Genomic DNA, 18,808 nt, shown 5'->3' with positions numbered 1-18,808 from the left:
AACTGATCAAAAACACTCAAAAATCGAGTTTTGGGCAAAAGATGCTCAAAATCAGCGAAGTAGTTCGAAACCCAGTTTGCTACAGTATTTGCTACAGTACCGAGTTGCTACAGTGTCACTATTTGGTACAGTGCCGAGTTGCTACAGTGTCACTATTTAGTACAGTACCCGAGTTGCTACAGTGTCTCTATTTGCTACAGTACCGAGTTGCTACAGTGTCACTATTTGCTACAGTACCGAGTTGTTACAGTGCCACTATTTGCTACAGTACCTTTTATGAAATTGAAACGGGCGTAACTTTCAAAACGTAACTCCGTTTTTGATGAATAAACTATCGTTAGAATCGTAATAAAGAATAATTTTCAATGGTGAACTTTTAAGAAACTAGATCAAACTATTTTTTGGCCGGAAAAGGAGTTTTAGTATGTATGTCGTGTTTTGCACGCACCTGTATGCCATTATTGAGTGGAGTCATGATGTAGACTCATAAAATTATGAATATATGGTGTTATGACCTAGTTAATCATATGAAATGATTATATTATTTATTAGATATGTATATTAACTTTGTTTGTGTTGTTCTCAGGTTATAAGGACAAGGAGGAAGCTCAGAAATAATAACTGAGCAGTTGCTGGTAATTGGTGAGTGAGTCTATCTCCAGATAGAGTTTAAGTAGCATATCATGCTACTGTGGTTGACTCTTTTACCATGCATAGTGTAGAAATTGCCATGTTAGAATAATATAGTATGTCTGATGTTGTATGTGATTTATGTGTACACTGTGTGAATGGCACCAGTCGGGCTTAGGGAGACTGGGGACTCGAGACCGTGCCTAGGAGAGGTTAGAGTCCGTATGAGGTCAAACGTGCCTAGGGGAGGTTGGGTCCATAGGCTACTGATTGTAGAGTATAGTGTCAACGATGCATCCCCTGCATCTGGATAACTATACTGTGAATTGAGTAGCAAGGACTATCGGTAGACTCAAGTCCGATCAGCTAGGAGTCGTGTGCTCGTACAAGCCGCTGATCCTCGTATTGTCTTATTGTATGCTAGTTGGTAGTTAGCATGTGTTGTTGTTAGTATATAGCTTGTGTGTGACTTAAGCTATATCTGTTAGATAGATTCCATTCACTTAGCGGTGCGCTAATCCCCCACATAATTACCCCTTGCAGGTTTAGGTATTGCTAGTCGGGATGGGTGCTGATGCAGAAGACATGTTTGACAACCCTACTCTGATGTGGACTTTTGTTTAAATCATGTTTTGTAATAACGTAACACCGTTGTGTAAACTTAAACTTAATTACTCAGATTAATGTAATGACGCGACTTATAGTGTGTTTGTTAATAAAGTCTTCCGCTGTGTTTTAAAAAAAAAAAAAATTTGTCGGTGTTACAAAATATGCAGTTGTTGTTGAAAGTAGCCGTTACAAAACAGTATCGAGACTGTTTAAGAAAAAAAGAAACATGTTTCTAAAGTGGAAATTGTTTTTTAATATGGAACCGGTTTCTAAAATAGATTTTAGGAACTGGTTTAAAAAAACGCTTTTCCATTTCCGCCTAAAAAATCCGGTTCATTTTACCTTTAGGAATCTGTTTTTAGTTGTTATCCATAAAACCGTGTTCTAAAAGGAGTTTCTATACTCATTTTTGTAGTAGTGATCATTCAACACGCCAGCCCACAACTTTCCGTTTTACTAACACGCATACTACGTCACTCTCAACTACTCCACCCCATCCACCAACACGTCAAAAAAGAACATCACCATTGCAATACCCCTTATAAGATATAAATATCTTTCTCTCCACATTGACATCGTATTATAGGATTGACCTTTGATGTTGTGTGGGGTTTGAATGGGTGGATATCCAAGTCATATCCAATAGGGTTTGTCTTTGGAGTATATACATATATACTGGTCACTCATTGCTAAAAACCCACAAAAATTGAATGGTAAAATGGTAACTATTTCTAAATATGTAGATACATAGCACCTGTGTTACTAGCTATATCCATGTTCATGCCTATTTGAATTCAATAATTTGTTAGTAATGAGAGCATCTACCTTAATTAAGGAACACACCCATAAGTCTATTATCACTTTCATGTCAAACATTTTGCTCTTGTATGTTTAATTAGATTGGCTGATGTTTTTTTTTTTTTTATTTTTTTTTTTTTTTAATTTTTTTGGCCGATGTTATATACCCAAGGCTAATTTCGATAAATTTAAATAAGTACTGTTGAAAATAGTGTTTGTACAAGATAATGCCTTACATTACACCTCATAGTTTGGTTTGGCACACACGTTTTTAGTAAGGATAGCATCTGGTCGGGTTTTGCCCTGATTGAAGTAATATCACACTCTAACTCGATTTAAAAAATCCGTTCCAAACCTGAACCCTAACCCGTCGGGTCCCCATTTAATTACTAACTAGCGGGTAAACGGGCTTCTCCACGGGTATTTGGGTCCCCATTTACATACGAACTATGGGGTAAACGAGTTTTTTCACGGGCATTCGAGTCTTTTTTCGGGTATACGGTCCGGGTAATCGATATGGGTCAAGTAATCGGGTTTATGGGATTGGTATATGGACTCGGATTCTTTTGCGGGTAATCGGGGTTGTATCTAAAACCATTCTCGGATCCAGATCCCAAAAAAAAACCATCCCCATACCTGGCCCTAGACCCATATACCCAGCCCAAACCCGACCCAAAAATATCGAGTTTCGGGTTTTCCCATAGGGTACGGATTTTTTTTGTCATCCCTAGCTTTTAGTAGCTTATGAGAGTTTTAACTTATTTTTTCTCACAAGCTCAAGTTAGTAGTATCGTTTGATAGGACATTCAAGAGTTTATGAAAAAGAATAAGTTGCAGATAATAAGTTATTTAAAGTAGTTTGTGAAAATAAGCTGAGAGCTTACGACATATGAAATTACATCATTACTCTTTGTGTCATTATATTTCATTTAATTTTAAATTTGTGTTTATATGTCATTTTACACACTAGTTTAAAAAACACCTATAAAACATAAAATTCATCTTCTAATTTAAAATATAAGCTCTAGCTACTAGCTAGTTGCTTCCAAGCACACCCACCAACAAAATGTCATATCTAGTGAATATTTATTGATAAAAACCTTTTTAGCAAGTAGTGGAAGACCTATAGTTTTAGTTGCCGATAACATGTAAAATGAGAAGTTCACTTCACTTTACAATTTTCTAGGTAAACCACATCATTATATTATAATCATTACATAAACTACACCATTATATCGTCGTTTACAAATCAGTGTTACTTAAGACGTTTCTTATTAATTACAAAACCAACATCAGAGTTCGTTAGGGTCAAATATGTCGTCATCTAAATTCATAAAAGGCGTCTGGACCGACCCTTAATTTGACAATTGTTTGGTGTTTGTAGCAGCGTAGTAGGTAAACTTTTGCTGAAGATAATGGGTTCTTTGTAGGTTGGCCTAAAATTAATTGGGCTAAAGTAATTGGGCCTTCCAATTTGTGGGCAATCAAAATAGATGGGCTTAGTAGGTAAGGTTAAACATTCGATGGAATAAGAATAACTGTACATTCTTTTAGATCGATTTATAAGACTTGTGGAACGATCAGTAAAAGATGTGGCGATGGTCACATGTCGAGCAAGATCAATAGTATGATTAGAAGATGCCGGATTCGATATTTGTACCCAATCTTTAACAACATCAGTTTGTAATCCCCTCAAAAACATTCTAATTGGTTCATCTTCAAAATAATCAGGAAGTAGCGCATATTGCGCTTCAGATTTTTCTATATATTCCTCCAAATTTCCTTCATCAAACAAGGATTACAAGGCTTCATTGTCATGTGCGTGTGTGGTGCCTTAGCTCAATCTAAACATGTTATCAATCATTGTTTCGATGGTTTTTGGCAAGTCAATAAGTATTTTCTTCATTGAAAGAACCGTGGTGTTGAGATCTTGTATTTGGGTTGATAATAATTCTATTTTTCAACTTGTGCATCAATTTGTGCTTTCATGGTGGAGAATGAAAGTAAGTCTGGCAATGGAACCAATGTTAGAAGATACATAACAACAATCAAATAGCAGGAGCTAATAGAAGAATAATACTTTGTAATAATGAAGAACAATAGATAGATATGAAGAATAATTGTAGCAATATAAATACTTGAATGATTAATTGATAAACAACAACAACAAAGATAATACTTCCTCCGTCCCACTATAAATGTCTACATTTTACTTTCAAAATTTTTATTTGTCAACTTTGACCGTCAATATTTTCTTTTGCGTTATATATTATTTGATGAAAATTATATTATAAACCCACATTCTAAAATCCAAACCATTCATATAAATTTTATAAAATATTATATAACACAAATAAAGATATTTACGATCAAAGATAACATATAAGGATTTTGAAAGTCCAATGTAGACACTTATATTGGAAAGGAGAAGTAAAAAATTCAGAAGAATTTCAAGAATCAAAGAATCCACATAAAACTCACACATAAAACTCCATATCCTACACAACGCTATGCCTCCTATTTATTCTAGCCTCTCATCTCACATAACTAACCCTAGACTGATTGTTCTTCGGTTGGGCCTTATTGGGCTTGAAGGCAGATACCGAGCTCTATTAATACGCGTTATTATTGTATTATTTTTATACTATGATTATATTATTCTATTGAATATTTAGGCAAACAATAACATGTAAATAACTATATTGTGTAATTGACCTTAATTATCAGGATGTTTAATAATTTCTTTTGGCAATGCTGAGTCAATTATTACTAGTGAAAAACGACTTATACACCACCGAATTATTACTAGTTTTCTCCAAGGTTGTGACTATAGTATCCTTCAAAACAGTTAATCTAAAGCATTCCGGATACGCTTTGCGCGATGGATGCGAGGAGTTTCTTCCTAACGGGTGCGTGTGTGACAAATGAGAGGATTCGATGCCAAAATTGTCGTTCTAAAAAAAATTTATTATTAGTGAAAGTAATATTGTTCTTGTGTATGTACAACTATCGGTTACCACTCTTATTTTAGTATATATATATTCTTTGGCATTTTTTGTTTTACAGTGTATGAAATGAACATAATGAGTTTTGCAGACACATACCGAGCTAAGTAATAAGTATCATGTCTCATCGCAAGTTTGAGCATCCACAAAATGCTTCGTTTGGGTTTCTTCCCCGGAAAAGGGCTGATCGTCACAGAGCGAAAGATTTTATTTTACATGTCTATTATTTTTTGGTCATTTTACCTAATTTATAAAATTATTTAAGATATTGACCATTTTTTGCTGAACAAAATTGCACTATTGGTCCCTCAATTTTGTATCAAGCAACACACGTTAACTTTTTTTATTTTTATTTTTTTACCTCGATGACCCTCATCTATATATCAATGTTTGACACGGATGACCTCATCACTAACTTCTGTTAGATTATGTTCGTTAAGTTTGCTCACGTGCCTTGTACATGAGGGTAATTTCGTCAAATTACGTTTTCTTATTCATCTCAAAATTGAAAACCTTCTGATTATTGGCTTATTGCATAGTAAACTGATTATGCAACTATTTTTACAACATTTTAATGCTAACATAACAATAACAATAGCAATGGCATTACATTTCTAAGTCATCCTGTGCCATTTCGTCCGGCAAAAGGTCATCGTTTACGGCTGACAACAAAGAATACTTGACTCGAAGCGATATTTTCCCTTTATCGACAACAAGTCTAGCCCCTGAAACAACCCAATACGCCGGTGAATCTTGTGGGCCCCTAGTCATTTCTGACGTGTCCACAAACTTCAATAGTTTTGGTGTTTGGTTCGGAACTGGTGGCCCACCTGGATACACACCAGAGTTTATATTCACTTCAGCTGGCTGAGGTGGCGGTTTCAACATACCTGTCAAATGATAACTTATAAAAGTTGATATTAACCCTGATTTGCGGGTCAAACCACTTGACCCGTCCCATTCAGGGGTCTTTACAGGGACCGCACCAACTACAGTTGAGAATTGCAGTCTTAAAAACAAGACTTTTTTGAACCCATGATCTAGTACTTGTAAACATGCACCGGTTAATATTGAAAGCTCGTTTTGTGACTCTACCGGTGCGGTGCATACATGTGAGAAGTGCTTCCATTGAACTTTTTCGTAGTATCTATGATCGTACGATTCTTGGGTGAAGTTTCCATGTGGATCGTCGTCTTCTAGTTGCAAGACTTTTGGGAGAGATGAAAGGTGTTGAAGGTGGATCGATAAGCAATTGCTTCTTTTTCCTTCTAGGTAAAACCGGAGGCCCGTTACAGGCTTCTTATTCGCATCAACCTTATAAAAAGTTAGGAACTTTAGATAGATATGTGAAAATGTGTGTTGAATCATCGTGAACTTGAACTTCTTAATGTATTACAATAGAAAAACTATGAGAACTACATAGACATCAAATTATTATGAAAGGAAGTTAGACGATCTGGGTTAGAGGTGACAAAATGGGCGGATCAGACAGATTCAGAAAGGGCCAGTTTTTAAGTGTTTTTGAGATATAATAATTTAGGCGTTAAACACGATTAGAAATTCGTAGAAAGCGTTAGAAGATTTCAGGTACGTATTAAGGTACGCTTTGTGAAACTTTTGACCCGCTCATCCATTCCCTAAAATAAAGTTACCCTGATCAACCCATTCGCAAAAGTGTTGAAACAAATCTGAAAAATCTAAGATGAAACTGCTAACAATTACGATTTACATATAATTAGATTTATAAGAGAAGGTTTATTACCGGATTGGTGTTCACATAGAGCCTAGGCCCACAAAAACTAAACTGTAAAGATGGCATGTTATGCTGTTTGCGATGTGGACCAAGGGGAAGATCACTAAACACAGGTGCCCATACTCTCGGCAACTGAAATTCCAAAAATTGATGAAGCTCTTCAATCGGCGGTTTATCTAGAACAACCTAAAGTTATTAGTTTGTAGGTCCTTGAAACTAGTATTGACTGTCTATAGTTAAGTGAAAAATGTTCTCAAACAAGTGTATCTGAAATAAAAAAAATGATAAAACATGTGTAACTGTAAATGACAGGACACTACAGTTAGCTTACATCTTAGATAGAGATTAATGGCGTGGCTCAAGTATCCACTTCCTGAGACGCCAACAAGTAACGAGGTTATAGGAACGAATGACATTGTAATTGCATCTGGCTCTAGTTGCACACTATGTAACCATTCATTATGTTTTAGGTTCCTTCCATCATTTCCACCTCTTCTTTTGCATATGCTCACTAGGTTCTGCAACCCAAACGTAGTAAAAAGTTAACGCAACCAAAAATTTCACAAACATTTAGGGTTTTTCTCTGTTCAGGCTACCAGGAAATGGGGTTACTCAGATTTACACGGCTTATTCGGGTATATCTGGTGACCATACACTTCCCGTAAGGTTTGAACATGAGAACTCTTGGAAGAAAGTTAGGGGCTCAAATTACTCTTAGGACGTTCTAATAATATCACAATCACATTTTAAGCTATAAAGCATCAAAAATTACAACAACTTACTTCTTTAGAACAATATGAACTTGATGGACTAGTATCTGCAAAAGTTAGCCTCTGCCCTCCAATGTCATTCTGAAAAAGACAATCAAACAAGATTTTCAAGAACATTGAGACATTCTTAAACAATTAATGAGATCAACGACTAAATGCACATAAAAAATAGGTTTTATTTAAAGAAACACAGTACCTTATCATTATGAGAAATATGTCCCGAATGAGTTCCATATTGTGCATCAACATCTAAGAATCTCTTATCAGCCATAGCCTCTAACCTTTTCTGCACATCAGCAGGTTGAAGGGTCGACGCATACTGCTGCTTCATGTATATTACATCTTTCCCGCCCATATTGACACCAACTATTATATGAGTACCAAATCTTTCTATAAACCTGCAACAACAACAATTTTTATCACAATATACGATTTTACGGACTTTATGAGTGTGGAAACCTGCATTAACTATATGAATCTTACCTCGCCAATAACGCAGGTTCCCATGAAGATGGAACAGCTTCCTTCACATGATCACAAAGTATAATATTTGATTTTTCTAATGCGATTGTATATAATGAAATGAACATTCCTTCGAATGCAAGAGTTTTAGTACTCGAAGCATCTTTTTGCCAACTTCCAGAAAACTCAAACATTGCGTTGAAAACGCCTGAAGGAATTTTTCCAGTCAACGATAATTCTTGGTTAAATTGCTCAGACATCTGCAAGTAATCAATAAACAAACAGATCAAAATTTCAAAATTTATATGTAGTTTTTTTTTTTTTAAAGCATGTTAGGAGTCACTGACGGGCCCCATATTGGGGTACCACCCACCCTATCATATTCATGGCACGTGTCGGAGGGAATCGCACCCCCCTTTGAGGATCGAACATGTGCCGAATTCCACCCAATACGCAGATTAACCGGAGTACCGTTCGGGCAATGCCTACTTGGTAAAAAATATATATAGTTAGATTGATATATTATATAAAACGTACCTGTTGAAACGAAAGAACCTCTGAACGAAATCTAGTCCTTTCACCTTTATCACATTTGATGGATTTCGGAACATTAGATACCAAAAGTCCATCGGGAAGCACAATATCTCTACCTTCATCCTCGTCGATCTTGATCAAGCGATTATAATTCTGAATATGGTTACTACTAGACTCTAAACACGAGCCGCCTTTACAATAATTAAGTCTCAAATCTAACGAGATATCGTAACCGCATCCAATTGATCTAATAGCAACATTAGCAGCTTCAGCAGCTGGTAGCTTAAGTGCCATTTAAACTTAAAGATAAAACTAAGTTAAAGTACATGTAATGTAACAAACTTTTTTAACCTGTGGAGTTTATATAATAGGTGTAGTTACTAATTAATTAATTATGGAGTGAATTATTATATTATATATTTAATATTTATTATTTATTTATATATTATATATATGAAAAAATAGTTGAAAAGAAAATGGGTAAAAATTTCTTGGCATTTTAAAAGCAAGATCTTACAAGGGATTCTGGGAAAGGGTTGTTTATGTGGTACGAGAAACATGGGATTGATACGAGGAAGCATTTGACTTTGGTCAACATGTTAATTGTTTATTACAGTAATAATAACGAATCTTTATGGTAAAAAGTAAAAGCGTGAAACGAGTGATAGATGGTTAAATAACGTTTGAATTTTAGTAGAAAGCCGCAAGATTTTATGTATGGGATTTTGCACATTTAATCAGACGGTGTGTGATGAGAAACAAATTTTATTAGATGTATAAATATTCAATTTTATTATTCGAGAAGATGGATGTACATAAAGTAAATAAATAGAATTTTATTAAGCCCTTAGAACTATTATTGGTGTGCATTCATGTCGGTTTATTTTGACTTTACTGAAGCTGTTATTGAAGTTTACAAGTAATTTTTGCACGTTAAATCTATGTTTTGTGAATTCAATTTAAATTCTATATACACATATTATTACACACCTTCAAATTTTAGCACACGCACACCGGTCACAAATGTCAATCATAGGCGGTGATGTTGAATCAGTATTGAGTTCCGTTCGAGTTTAACTGACGAATTGGCGTCGGCGACTCCTAAAAATTAGCGGTGTAAAATTTCTATGCAGTCATGGCGGTAAAATCCTTCCACGTTCTGCTCATGGTCTTCTCAAATACGTAGGCGGTGAAACACTTGTCATTTACGTTGTACGTGACATTACATTTTCCGATATATTGTTCGTTCTTTCGGAAACCCTAATCTTGTAGAATTTACTATTTTGTAAATCAAATTAGGGTTCCTGTTTGGCAATGTTGCATTTTGTATGATATTATGTCAGTTATAATTGTACGATTGAATTTTACACAAATCATGAATTTATCATGATATTGTTACGATCCCACATCGCCCAAGTATGGGATTGGGCGATAGCTTATAAGTCAAGGTGACTCGTCGTCTTTCAAGCTAGCTTTTGAGAATGAGTTTTACTATACACTTGGGTTTATGGCTAGTCCGGGCTCAACTCCGGTTCATCCCTAGGTGAAATGATAATAAAACTGAAGATCAGTAAAATCTGATGAAGATGTTCATTGTTGGTACTATTTTTCGTATAGAGGATGAAAGGTACTAGTACAGGACAATAGCCGCTTAGCGTTAAGCAAAGTGTTGTCGATTGATGTTTGCCTTCGGGAAGTAATCCCTGCAGACTCGGAACACGGATAAGAAATCTGTGGGGTGGCCTCAATCAATCTTTAAACCAATCTGAAATTGGCCCGTGTAACGTTCTGTTGCTAAGCGGTTAATGTTTTAGAGTGAGAAAGAACTGTGTGAGAGAGAAAGTGTACTTCTCTCTCTGACCCAAGGGGTCTATTTATAGGCGTAGAATGTCCGAAATTCTCGCGAAACACGTTCAAACGCTGATTAATTCAGTTATGCGAAATATCCGGAACTTACTTTGGCGTGGCTGCGTGCCGCTCACGCGCCTAATAAAGGGCTTAAACATAAAAGCTGTCTGCAGGACTTACGCATGACGCCGGGCGGCTTGGTGAGCGTTGGACGGCAAATGCTAAAAACTGTCAAATCCTGCTATCTATTATGCTTTTTGATCCATTTTTCTGCATGAAAACGATGTTTATATGCGTGTATCCCCTATGATACACCATTAAGTACCCCCAGTTTAATGCCTTTATTTTTGCAAAAAATAAAGTTATTAAACTATAAAAAAATAAAATATGCCTTTTTCCCCGGGGACATAAACTGCTGTAGGCGTCTGTTTCTTTGTCCTGACGTCACACTTCCAATGATGACTTTGCCCCCAAAACCTCTCTAATTTTATTTTAATTTATTTTTAAAATTCAAAATTCACACCCAATTGATCTAATCCATCCACGTGGTTTAATCATGTCCTTTCATCGTCCACCATTCTGACTATAAATAACACGTTCTCATTTCAATTTTCCTTTTCCGAAACTTCTCAAATTCTCTCAAGATCATCTGCAATTGCATTCTAGGGTTCATAACAATTATTATCGCAAGGTTAGTTCTCGATTTTCTTTCTTCTTTGTTTCTTTTGCTTTTTATTTGCTACTACTATGGCCGAGTCTAGCAGCACGTCTTCGCAGAAGGATACACGCAATGTAAATACAATTCCAGCAAGCATAACGGAAGCAGATATAGATAAACTATGTATAGCGTACAAAAACCTTAGCCGTTTAAATCATGTAGTTCCTTCTTCAAGCGATAGAGCCAATAAGCCTCCTTCAAAGATGATTACCCTGTACAAATTACAGCTAACCGTAGGAAACCTTCGTGTACCTCCCTCTGTATTTTTGTAGGAGGTGCTTTCCCATTATGAAAAAGGTTTGAGCCAAATTCATCCTCTTGGCCTTCAGAAAATTATTCTTTTTGAAATGTACTGCAATTCCTTAAATAGAGAACCTGGTGTAAATATTTTTCATGAGTTGTTTAGGACTCGATTAGTGAGTCAATGCTGGTACACTTTTGATTGCAAACCAGGGAAATCCTTTACTGGTGATAAGAAAACTTCCTTAAAAAACTGGAAAGAACCTTTTTTCTTTGTCAATGAGAGGATTATTCAAGATCCCTGGGCAAGTGTTCGTAAATGGAAGAAAACAAAAGTTGGGATTAGCAAAGTTATTGAACTGTCAGATGAGGAAAAAAAACAACAATAGAAGCTTGGAAGACACTAAAACTTCCACAAAGGTCTTATGCTAAGTATAAAGCCATTTTGGTCCTCTGCAATATGAGTGACAATTGGCGTTCTGGATATATGGCAGTGTTGCGCTGCGCAGGCCTTGGTAGGCTCCTTCATAAATATGTTATGTTTTTATTGTGTTAACATAAATCACATGTGTTCTTATATATACTTTTTCTGCTTGTATTTGTGTTTGTTTATTGCAGAAGGAGAGATGAAGGTATACAAAACATTTGAGGAAGCCAGCTTGGACTGTCATTGTATCTGAACGAGCAAAGACTCCTGAAGAACTTGAGGCTGAAAAAGCCAAGGATACGGAGGTGGAGCAGTTGTTGAAAAGCCCGGAACGGAACACGGAGGGTGAAGGTGGTGATGTTGTATACCCATCTCCTAAACTGGAAATCCTTGAAATTACCCCCAATCCGTCCAGCGCAAAGAAGATGTCAAGATCCTCAAAGCGTGCAGGCAAGCGCCCAATAGTTGAAGCTGCTTCCCAACCCAAGAAAAGGAGTATGTCTGCTACTTATGTATCTCGATAATACACATAATATGTCATTATGCTCATTTGCTTCTTTATCCCTTAGGAATGATTCTACGAGAAGAGGAAGATGATGAAACCATTGCTGGTGGTAATATCTATGAACTTGCTGATGTTGATGATGATGATGACGACAACAATGATGATGAAGCCAATGACGATGATACTTTTGAGACACCGCCCTTCACTACTCCACTGATATCTAAGGGTGCTGGTACTACCCAATCTTCTTCTTCTTCCCAACTGTCATCCGTTGTGCCACTAGCCGGCTTGAGAAGTTTTCTTGAGGACCCAGACAACAAATATGATAGTTTTATTGAGTTCCTGAAGGTAAATCTTCTATTTTGAAAATTTGGAGCCCAATACCATTACTGCATTGATAATAATATGCTTATTATAATTGTATGTATCTGATGCATGCAAACACAATCGCTGATCTGTCTTCTTCTCTATCCGCTATGATACATAAGGAAAGCTGTCAATCTACTACTGCAGCTATGTTGCTACTTTCACAGCATGTGGCTCATGGACTTAAAATGCAGGAAGCTCAAGAAGCTGTTGTTGCTAATGCCCTTCATAATTCATCCAAGCTAAAAAAACTAGAGCTTGAAATGCAAGATATGCATACAAAGTGGAGAACTGCAACTGAGTTGGTGAAGAAAAGAGATAACACTATGAAACTGGTGGAAGCTAAATATGTTGAGGAAAGGTGTGAAAAAGAGAAGCTGATGGAAGAGAAGGAAAAACTGTTGAAAGAAATTGAGGAGTTGAAGAAATGGTGAAAAAGAACATTTGGTGGAGGAAAATGCCAATCTTTCTGCTGCTGCCCAGAAAAACTTCTCAGATTTGAAATATGGTATTCCTGCCCTTGTGCAGAGGATATTAGATTCAGATCTTGTTGGCCAAACATTTCATAGATATCTGGAAGCCTCCACTGAGAAAGATATATCTAAAGTGGTTGGAGAGGATCTCAATCTCATCCCTAATAAACCAGATCCCCTTCTGGCTAGAATTGCAAAACATATTAAACCAGATGTTGTAACCAAATTCGAAGCTGCTAGAGAAGTCGTTGTGCTGAAGATTGTGTCTTTGGAGGAGGTGTGTGGGAAAGAAGACGTGTCTGTGAAAGACATATTGTATGTACCAATCTGATGTAACTCAATTTTGAAACAATTTGAAAATTTGTAATATTTGTACAATACTTAGTTTATTTTAACAATGCATGATATTTTGATGCTTTAACAATTCTACCCTGCTTTAGTATGATTAACATATATGCCTTTCTATTGATAAAGAAATATGTATTAGCAATGATAAACGCCCATGTTATATGCTATATCATATATGAAACATTTTTGCCTTAACTGTTTTTCACATAACACATGCATTAAATCTTCATCCGTTGTCCGTTCTGCGCCAAAGGCTTTTCATAAAGTAACATATGGTATTTTTGTTTGAAGTTTATGATAAATTTACCAATATGATAAATTTCCATACTACGGGTGTGTTTGGACGAAAGTAGCTGGAGCTGGAGCTGGAGCTTATGAGCAGGAGCTGGAGCTTATTTTTAAAGCTGGTAGCTGGAGCTTATTATTTTTTATAAATGTTTGATAAACTAGCTGGAGCTTATTTTTCAGTTCATAAGCTCTACTTTTTTTCATAAGCTACTACAAGTAGCTTATTTTTTCAGAGCATATGATTTTCATAAGCTCTACTTTTTTTTGTCTACCAAACGAAGCTTATGACTTGGAGCTTATTAAAATTATAAGCTCAAGCTCCCATAAGCTTCCATAAGCTTCAATAAGCTACGCGCCAAACACACCCTACATGCCATAATATATATGATTGTGACTTTATTATGTTTGTTTTGTATCATTTTTCCAATAAGACATATTTTCCTTTATTGTTTTTCGCATGACGGATGTACCAAAACTTCATCCGTTTTCCATGTTGCACTGGGCGTTTTGCTTGACATTATATATTGCTACTTTTGCTGAAGTCAAAAATAATGAATCTCGCCAACCATAATGTATTCGTGCTAATAATGAGTCATAAAAATGATGAACTCATGGAATATGTAAATTATGTTATTAAGGAATTATCAGTACTCCGTTTAGCGTGTTGCGCTTAGGTGTTGTGCGGCTTCCAAAATACACTTGTATTTTATGTTAAATTTCTCTTTTTACTGTATAAATGGATTTATACAGTTGAGATAAACCATTGTGTATGTCATGACATTCAAGAGCTATTGTATTTTTGCCTCTGTGTTCTCTAGTGAATTTAACACTTACATTAGCCGATCCCTTGTGTCTATAATGTTGACACAAAAGCATCTACCATCGGGGGTCACCATTATTCGTCACATGATTGATGAACACAAAGACTTCGTGCTTTACTGTTCCCAACAAACCAGATTATAACAATGAACTATATGTGACCGATGGACCACCAAACTCTTGAGCAAAGATATATTAATTCCATAAATCATAATAGTACTTGCAGACCCTTTGTTGTTAACACTAGCTATATGATAGAGAACAGCCCGGTGCATTAGTTGTCCAGCCCAAACAGGCCCAACCCAAGACTATTGAGTGGAAAAGGAAGAATGGGAGATCTGAGATGAACGATTGTGATGAAATAAGTTTGTTATTATGTTATGTGAGAGATTATATATAGTGGTGTCTTGTTGCTAAAGAATTCATTCAATTCTCATGTTTAGTTTATGTAATCGGCTTTAAGCTTGGGTAGAAGATCTCAGTCATCTCAGATACCTGCATTCTTCCTTTTCCACTCAATAGTCTTGAGTTGGGCATGTTTGGGCTGGACAACTGATGCACCGGGCTGTTCTCTATCACTATACGACTTTCAACCTTTCATCTGGCATGTTCTTCACCTACGTCGCCTGAAAACACCGGCACCGCCACTAACTCCACCTCTGCAGCTGCTGGTATTAGCGGTGTAAACTCCGAACTCACCACTTTACATAGGAAATCTGGTTCGCTAACCGTCCAAAACCCATAATTCCCCTAATTTGTATGATTTTGGGTGCAATTCGGTTAGTAACCACCAGAATCAAATTGTGCCTACAAGTCCAACTATTACATACGAAACCAAGCCCCACAACAGCCGCCACAACCCCATCACTTCCATCATCACCTGCATGCTCACGTTCACTCTGAGCGACATTTGTCTCCCAAACCGCCATTAGACCGCCAGCCTCAAAATCCATTTGGGTCCGAACATGTTAGCAGGATGAGGTTAGCAGTAGGTGATTGCAGAAAAAGGCAAAGTCTGCACTATTCTTTGTTAACGAATGCAGTTACGGTTAAATGTATAAGCACAAGCCTGACTGTTTTTGTTAGTAGTAAGTTGTGAATGTATATAGACTCGCTGACATATAAAGGTCAACACTGCATTCATTACCATCTTTTCAACATGCACTGTCTTCAAACTAAACTACATGGACCCCAAATTGCTTGATGCAAGCACAAAAACTAAGTCCCAAAACTGAAAACGTTACCATTTTGAAGATGTTTGCCTCAAAGGAATTGCTCTCCAACCAATATCTTTTCGACAAAACCCTCCTTCCCATTTAATCTCCTCAACAGCTCGGTATGCTCTGTCTCTTGCTTCTTCGAGATATTTTCCTTTGCAGTGATTCCTAAAACTCGACCACCCGTTGCAATATAGGTGCCATCAGCATCAACAGCTGTTTTCTACATGAAATATTTTAATACAAGGGGCAACTACCTCTTCATCTTCTAGGTTTTGAATCTTGCTTCCTTTTAAATAGCTTACAGGGTAACCGTTGCTAGCCATGACCACCAGCCTGGCCGAACCAGGAGCCCAATCAAGAGTCATAGAGTTCAGTTCACCTTTACAAGCAGCAAGCAGGACTTCTGCTAGATCAGACTCCAAACGAAGCATCAATGCCTGTTCACATTAAAATCATCATTCTTACACAGGAGGTTACTAAAAGGCTAATTATATAAAGACAAAATTACTAAAATAGTCCATGTGGTTTGTTCAAAAATGCCGATTAGTCCCTATGTTTTTGCTAGGACAGTCCCTATAGTTTTTGTAACGTTTGTTAGTGCGAGAGACTATGTAAGCAAGATTTGGATACCACAGACTCACAGAGACTATCCCGGTAAAAAAACATAGGGACTAAATCAAACAGGGATTATTTTAGTAATTTTGTCTTATATAAATACAAACTAAAGTAATACCTGGTATTCAGGATCTCCAAATCGCACATTGTACTCGATTGATTTAGGTAATCCTGATTTCTTCTCGATCATAAGTCCTGCACACAAAAATCCAACAAACTTGTGGCCCTCTTTCGACATCCCTTTTACAGTGGGAAGGATTACAAAGCTCATGACTACAGATTGAAGTTCTTGTGTCAATACAAGTGTAGGACAGTATGCACCAATTCCACCCGTGTTTGGACCCACATCTCCATCACCGACTCGTTTATGGTCCTGTGCAGATTTTAAAGGCAGGGCGTTTTCACCATCAACAAGAGCAAAAAAAAAATGATGCTTTCTCACCTTCCAAAAACTCCTCTACAATTATAGAAGACCCCCCCCCCCCCCCTCTTTTTCCAAAATGACCCGTTTACAAGAATCGAGTCCACGGATTCAAATGCTTCCTGTAGTGTCATAGCAACAATCACTCCTTTTCCTGCAACTAATCCGTCTGCATTTAAAATGATAAAACTAGTAGTATAGATGAAGTACTTAACCTTGAAAAAAACCTCAGTTACTCACAGTACGTATATCTATGTGTCTATATCTATGGGCGGCCAACGAGAGACAAGTTATGAACGTTCATTGAACTGAGGTTATTTCTACGGTTGTACATTGTACGTACATGGTTGTACATTACCCGTGGGTTTGATGCCGAAGATTTTTGACTAGTGTTGTTAATTTTAAAAAAAAAAAAAAAAAAAAAAACTATTTTTTTTTTTTTTTGCAAAAAAAAAATAAAAAAAAATAAAAAAAAAATAACAAGAACTTTCAAACAAACAAGAACTTCAACAATTGAAGTTCCATAAGAACTTACAACCATAGATAACCGAGCCCAAAAAACTAAAACGAGAATCTAACCGGGCTCGAACCAACAAACTTGAGATCATAGAAACATAATGAAGATGAATACAAGATACAAAACCAAACAACAAAAAATAAAGAGAGTAATCAATCAAAGCGTAGACCAAAAGATTAGAAGCTATCTTCACCGCTTCCCTACAATCCCAAAAATGGACCAAAATTTTATGCGTCTTCGATGAACTCCGCGAACTTCTCCCTTCAGCCTCTTATACCCGTCGTCTTCTTTTAGGTTTCTTCACTTTAGTCGATGCCAAGGAAGTATTCGGAGAAAATAGGTGTGGTTTCACCACTATCGGACCCGTTCGCCGTATTAGTCATCAAAAGTGGCAAATGGATGGATCGGCCTCGACTCTCCATCATTAGCGAAACTACTTGGGGGCAGAGGGGGCACCCGCCCCCAGTGGATTTTTTTTTCCAGTGTAAAAATTTTGTGTTTTTTGACTTTGGCCCAGTGGAATTTTTTTCCACCCCAAAACCTACATAATTTGCCCCAAAACCTTCAAATTTTGCCCAAAAATCTCCAACTTTTGCCCTAAAACTTTCAAATTTTGTCTAAAAACTTTATACTTTTGCTCAAAAACCTTCATAATTTGTCTAAAAACCTAAATTTTTTGCTCCAAAACCTCCATATTTTGTCCAAAGAAATGACTACGGTTTTAAATTTTTTTTTTTACCCCGGTGAAAAAAATCCTAGTTCCGCAACTGCTCTCCGTTACCCTAGCCGAATCCGGAGATAATGAACCCTAAGAAACACAAGGCTTGCCATATTTGGAAGCAACCGTTTGAAATAAATCGGCACACCATTAATACGATCAACCACCGGATCCGGGCACGCACCAACCCTGTCATACCCATTGAAGATGAGGAGCCTTTTGACATGGTGGGGTGGGAAGTACCCACGTCACAATCAACCAACAAGTCCTTGTACGACGACTTCATGCCCGAAAAACCAGAAGAAGTCGGAACTGTGGTTATACGATTCGAAGCAGAAACTGAACCAGCGGACTGACATCCGATTAAACAAAAATCCTTACATTTGCAACCAATATCAGTGTTGTTAACTTATCATCAATGCAAGTCCTTAAAAGTGAAAGCCTGAAAGGTGCAATGCAATATTGCAATGGAACTTATTTTCACTATTAGTCCCTAGAATTTTAGTATTTTCCATTTATGGCTCCAAAATTAGGTATTTGTATATACCATAATAAAGTTTTCTTTGTCGCTACGAATCTATAATGTGTGTTATTTAACTTATAAGGCTTCAATTTTATAATGTGTGTTATTTAACTTAAATGGCCTCAATTTTATATATATATATATATATATATATATATATATAGTGGTAGGATCAAGAGGGAAGTAACCAATCGGGGGGAA

At 36.6% G+C, this 18,808-nt stretch overlaps 1 protein-coding gene and 1 pseudogene across 1 annotated transcript; both read right to left on the bottom strand.

Moving 5' to 3' along the window:
- Positions 1 to 5,615: 5,615 nt before the first annotated feature.
- LOC139885729 (MACPF domain-containing protein At4g24290-like) lies at positions 5,616 to 8,855 on the bottom strand. The gene is made up of 7 exons (XM_071869479.1): positions 8,565 to 8,855; positions 8,049 to 8,287; positions 7,762 to 7,963; positions 7,578 to 7,646; positions 7,127 to 7,313; positions 6,805 to 6,971; positions 5,616 to 6,356 (listed from the first exon to the last, which is right to left on the bottom strand). Exons 1-7 carry the CDS (start codon positions 8,853 to 8,855, stop codon positions 5,649 to 5,651), a joined length of 1,863 nt encoding a protein of 620 aa, XP_071725580.1. The 3' UTR covers positions 5,616 to 5,648.
- A 6,978-nt stretch (positions 8,856 to 15,833) lies between these two features.
- Positions 15,834 to 18,060, bottom strand: LOC139849543 (phosphoribosylamine--glycine ligase-like; annotated as a pseudogene).
- Between the last annotated feature and the right edge of the window lie 748 nt (positions 18,061 to 18,808).

This window comes from Rutidosis leptorrhynchoides, chromosome 1, assembly GCF_046630445.1.
Source record: "Rutidosis leptorrhynchoides isolate AG116_Rl617_1_P2 chromosome 1, CSIRO_AGI_Rlap_v1, whole genome shotgun sequence".
Lineage (NCBI taxonomy): Eukaryota > Viridiplantae > Streptophyta > Magnoliopsida > Asterales > Asteraceae > Rutidosis > Rutidosis leptorrhynchoides.
The sequence above is the reverse complement of the archived record's forward strand: the minus strand, read 5'-3'. Positions and strand labels throughout refer to the sequence as shown.